This window comes from Artibeus jamaicensis, unplaced genomic scaffold, assembly GCF_021234435.1.
Source record: "Artibeus jamaicensis isolate MK-2021 breed Jamaican fruit bat unplaced genomic scaffold, CSHL_Jam_final scaffold_2172, whole genome shotgun sequence".
Lineage (NCBI taxonomy): Eukaryota > Metazoa > Chordata > Mammalia > Chiroptera > Phyllostomidae > Artibeus > Artibeus jamaicensis.
Genome location: NW_026522031.1, coordinates 3,148,981 through 3,154,531, shown reverse-complemented (window position 1 = coordinate 3,154,531; position 5,551 = coordinate 3,148,981). Strand labels below are relative to the sequence as shown.

Genomic DNA, 5,551 nt, shown 5'->3' with positions numbered 1-5,551 from the left:
ACTGACCCTGTGGAGGAAGGAGACAGAGCTGAGACCAGCCCAGGAGGCAGATGGACACTTCAGCAACAGTTAAAAACATTGGACCAGAGGCACCTCCCACCTGAGCTGAGACTCACCTGCCCCCCAGGAGACACAGGGCCACAAAGCAGAGGAGCTGGGTGTTCCTGGAAGACTCAGGCAGCACATGACTGGCCATGTCCCTGCTCAGGACTCTGGTCCTTCAGTTCATAGAGCAGAGGTCTGTCCCTCCCTTCGCTCTCTGTGGAGGGCTTGCCTGTGACGTGACTGTTGTGATGTCATTGTCTTTGTAGGCACTTGTGGGTACCCACACCTCCAAGACAAGCTCATCTGATCCTGCATTCCCTGATTCTGTCCATTTTCCTCTGAGTAGGTGCAGCTGGCTGTGCTGAGTTGGACCCTGAGGGTACAGGGCAGGTGGCCATCAGCACAGGTTCTCTTTGCCTTGGAGAAGGTGCTACTCACTCTACACTGGCTAGGATTATCCACACTCCTCACTGAAGCCCCATCACACTCTCTACCAAACACAGGCTCCAGGAGAAACTTAACTCCATGTAAGGCCAAGTTCATGGCTCTCTGCTGTAACACTCACACCTGCATCACACCTGCATATCTGTCAGTGTGAGAAGATAAGGTCAGTGAACCTCTGATTCATCAGATAATCTCCTTGAGGCAGGAATCAACCCAAGATTCTTCCCCTTAACCCTCCTTTTCCCACAGGATGCCATTAGTATCTCATTCTGTGGATCCACAGCGCCCTCAAGTGGCTACTTATGCAGCAGCGCTATTGGCCCTGCCAGAGAGGTTGGGTTCTGCCTAAGTTAGCCATGAAGAAACTCCCAGGACTCTGCACAGCTCTTGCTGATTTCTTGTTTACCTGTCTCAGACTCACTCTTTGCCTGTGGTGGGGAGGAAGGTGGGATGCCTTTTTACAAACGGGAATAAAAATGGTAAACCTCATCAATGAGTGATCTAGGAAAGAGGACACCATGCATGCAGGTGCCCTGTGAAGGGGCGGCAGGACCCTGAGCAAAGCTCTGTCTTTACCCAGTGATTCCTGAGGAGGACCGATGGTGGGCTCCCTTCAGCCAAGAAATCTCAGGGCTGAAGGAAACTCACTATGAAGAAAGAACTAAGAAATGGCTTACTTACATATCGCTTTTTTTTAGAGCACAATGTTCAACTTTTTTTTTGTTTTTTTAAGAAAATGGAATTATCTTTTTAAATTATTGATTTCTAGGAATTATTTATATTTTGAATACATGCTCTTTTCAGATATATATTTATAATATCATTTGATGAACAGGATTTTAAAGATTTGCATAAAGGATAATGTGTGTGTTTTTAAGTTTCAATTTATTTATTTATTGTTAAGGCATATTTTATTAATTATGCTATTACATTGTCCCAATTTTTTCTCCATTTTCTCCCCATCTTTCCTGCACTGTCTCACCCTCCAACATTCCCCCACCCCTTAGTTGATGTCTATGGCTCGTACATAGAAGTTCTTTGGCTTCTGTGTTTCCTATACTATTCTTAACCCCTCCCTGTCTATTTTGTGCCTACCACCTATACTTCTTATTCCCTGTACCTTTACTCCATGTGATCTCTATTTCTGCTCCTGTCTTATTGTTTGCTTAGTTTTTGGTTTTGTTTTTTAGATTCAGTTGTTGATAGTTGTGAGTTTCTTGTCATTTTACTGTTCCTAGTTTTTGATCTTCTTCTATTTCTTACATAAGTACTTTTAACTTTTCATATAAAAAGGGCTTGGTGATGATGAACTCCTTTAACTTGACCTTATCTGGGAAGCACTTTCTCTGTCTTTCTATTCTAAATGATAGCTTTGCTGGATAGAGCAATCTTGGATGTAGGTCCTTGCCTTTCATGACTTCAAATATGTCTTTCCAGCCTTTCTTGTCTGTAAGGTTTCCTATGAGAAATCAGCTGATAGTCTAATGGGAACTCCTTTGTAAATAACTCTTTCCTTTCCTCTCTCTACTTTTAAGATTCTCTCCTTTACTTTTGGGTGACTTAATTATGATGTGCCTCTTGAAAACAATTTCTTTGAGACTCTCTGAGCTTACTGGACTCCTTGGAAGTCTATTTCCTCTACCAGATTGGGGGTTTTCCTTCATTATTTTTTCAAATAAGTTTTCAACTTCTTGTTCTTCCTCTCCTCTGGCACCCCTATGATTTGGATGTTGGAACATGTAAAGTGGTGCCAGAGGTTCCTCAGCCTCTCCTCATTTTTTTTTTTAATTCCTGTTTCTTCATTCTGTTCCAGTTGGATGTTTATTTCTTCCTTTTGTTCCAAATTGTTGATCTGAGTCCTGGTTTCCTTCCCTCCACTGTTGGTTCCCTGTATATTTTGCTTTAATTCACTTTGGGTAGCTTTCATTTCTTCCCCCATTTTGCAACCAAGCTCTTCAATTCTATGAGCATCCTGATTACCAACGTTTTGAACTCTGCATCTGATAGGTTGTTTAACTCCTTGTTGCCTAGTTCTTTTTCTGCAGTTCTGATCTCTTCTTTCACTTGGTCCATATTTCTTTGTCTCAGTACACCTGTTATGCAGTAAGGGACAGAGCCTTAGGTATTCACCAGTGTGGGGCAACCATCTTCAATGTGTTGTGAGGCTGTATGTGGGGCAGGGATCCATGAGGGAACAATGCCACTTACTCAGCTATTGCAGTCTTTCCATCACTTCTCTCTCATTTCCCATAAGCAAATTGTGCCCTTTCAGGTGCTGATTCCCAGGTGTGCAGGTTTATGAACATTCTAGGACCCCATGGGCCCTCCAACAAACTCTCCTGTGAGACTGGGAGTTTCTCTCACCACTGCAGCCCCTACAGGTTTTTACAGCCAGAGTTTTTGAGTCTTTAGTTTTCTGTGCTGAAACCCTGGGTTTTGTGGTCTGTCTCACTCTCCACTTGTTCTTCCCGGCTTATTTATGAGCAAATGTGGGACCACCCACTCCATCACCTTGCCACACATCCTCTCCCTGGCTGCCCATCTCCACTCTTCCTATCACTCTGGATGAATGTTTCTTCTTCAACTCCTCGGTTATCAGACTTCCACTCAGTTTAATTTTCTGGCAGTTCTGGTTGTTTTTGTTTTTAAATTGGTTGCTATCCTTCTTTCCATTGTGTGAGGAAGTGAAGCATTTCTTCCTATGACTCCATCTTGGCCAGAACGTTGAAAAAAATGTTGTCTGTACGGATTACAATACTTTTTGTTCTCCCTACACAATCTTTGCCTACTCCAAGGTCATGAAGAGAATGTGCTATGCTTTCTTTCAAAAGCTTTATAGATTTGTGAATTTTGACTCATCTCATATTCATTTTGTGTGTGTCCGTTGTCAGCAAACTCATTGTGTAAAGAGGCAGGTGGTAAGCATCTTCTCTTTTGTGGCCCACATACTTAGCTCTGCCACTGCCTTGCCATGTCAGCCAGAGACACTATGTAGGTTATTTAGTAAAGTTAAGTTCCAATAAACTTGGTGTATGGAGGTTGAAATCTGAGTTTCATTTGTTACAAAATATTATTTCTTCCAACCACTTATATAAACCCCAATGGTTAGCTTCCAGGCCCTCAAAGAACCAGGAGAGGTCAGGTTTGGCCCACTTCTGCTTTATGGAGTGAGGTAAGCACTGAGGTTCATTATTTTCCCCTATGGATATGGGTTTTCCAGCACTACTGTTGAATTGACTATTCCACCCTTTCATGCAACCCTTAGTGTTGGATCTATGGAGTGCAGTGGGCATGCATCTTTACCTTACCACAGTCTACCTCCCAAAATGTAACTAACTCTAAATTTTTCACAGATGCCCTGAATTAGGGGAAGGGTGTTTCCAATTCTAATTTAAGAAGAATTTTTGTCAGGAACAGATGTTGGATTATATCACATGTTTTTTGAGGATCTGTAGAGATGACATATGACACTGATTTTTTAGTATTGGAGGTGTTAAACTAATAGACTTATTTTTGAATGTTAAATAGTCATGACTGTATTCTACTGAGACAACCCCACTTGGTCATGATGCATTATCCTCATTGTATGTTGCTGTATTTGGCCCGTTGAGATTATAAATGGTTTATTAATCAGTTTTCATGAGATATATTAGCCTGTAGGATTTTTTGTTTGTTTGTTTTGCTAATATCTATATCTGACTGAGTATCATAGTAGTGGCTCAGGATGAGTAGCGAGTTATACCCTGATTTTCAGGTTTAGCCCTAAATACTCATTTAGTTGTATCGTACCAATTTTGATGTGTTTTATTTTCATTCATTCAGTTAAAATCCCTTTATAATTTCAGGTGACCCTGTTTCTCTGACTGCATATCTTGATGTCATCTCAATGGGCAACTACAATAACTCAGCAGTGAGGGTGGTATCACCCTGCTGGGATATCATGGCCTCACTCTCTGTGGAACTATGACAGAACAGACACATGTCCTCTGACCTGAAGCTCTGTGTCCTCAAAATTGGCAGGCAATCAGCTGTGTACCCCACACCTGAGGGGTGACCTCCCCATCCCAGCTCAGATGCTCGTGGAATGGGAGAGAGCATACTCTGTTCTACCCAATGGAACAAGGCTCTGGAAGGACCATGAATCCAGGGGCTTGTTGACTTCAGAGGGGTGGAGATGCAGGAGGACGTGCATGGAACGTTTGGAATGTCCAGGCGCTGCAGCTCCCTGTTTGTGAAATGGTGCACCGAGCAGCCCCCCTGTAAAGTGGATGCACGGTGTCCACCAGGACTGTGCACCAAAGCACACAGGGTGAGTCTCCACTCTGTCACTGAGCAGGACTTCCTGCCAGGTCCTGGGTATCGGATGAAGCTGGCAGAGCTGGGAGAACATTCAGGAAGGCTCAGGCCGAGCTCAGCAGAACAGGAAGATGATAGAAACAATGAAAACATCTGTGGAACTCTGTGGAGGTCCCCTCCCTCTGCCTGTAACATCAGCTGGGACAGGAAGGTTTGGGTACAGAAAGGCATGGACCCTGCAGGGCTGTGTCTAAGCTGCTGGCACAGAGGTACAGGGCTGAGTCTTCCAGCTGCAAGGTGTGCATGGCCAGCTCGGAGCTGTAGTTACTGAACTGTTTTCCTTTGAAGCGGTCGGGGAAGTTTCCTTTCCCGATCTCTTTCTGTTCGTAATACTGAATGAGAAACCTGGGTTCCTGCCCCTGAGCCTGCTGGTTCCAGTACACACGGTTGTGCCCGGAGATGGGATGGCATTTCAGAACAGCCTCTCCACCATGGCCTTTGATGAGGTGTCTTGGGGACTGGGTGACTCCAGCAGCCACTGACCCTGTGGAGGAAGGAGACAGAGCTGAGACCAGCCCAGGAGGCAGATGAACACTTCAGCAACAGTTAAGAACATTGGGCCAGAGGGACCTCCCACCTGAGCTGAGACTCACCTGCCCCCAGGAGACACAGGGCCACAAAGCAGAGGAGCTGGGTGCCCCTGGAAGACTCAGGCAGCACAAGACTGGACATGTCCCTGCTCAGGACTCTGGTCCTTCAGTTCATA

At 44.6% G+C, this 5,551-nt stretch overlaps 1 gene segment (V, D, J or C); it reads right to left on the bottom strand.

Annotated features, from left to right (window-relative positions):
- Positions 1-4,979: 4,979 nt before the first annotated feature.
- On the bottom strand, positions 4,980-5,551 carry LOC119048497 (T cell receptor beta variable 5-5-like). The segment is given in 2 exon segments: positions 4,980-5,329; positions 5,439-5,551. Coding segments are annotated over 2 exon segments (429 nt in total).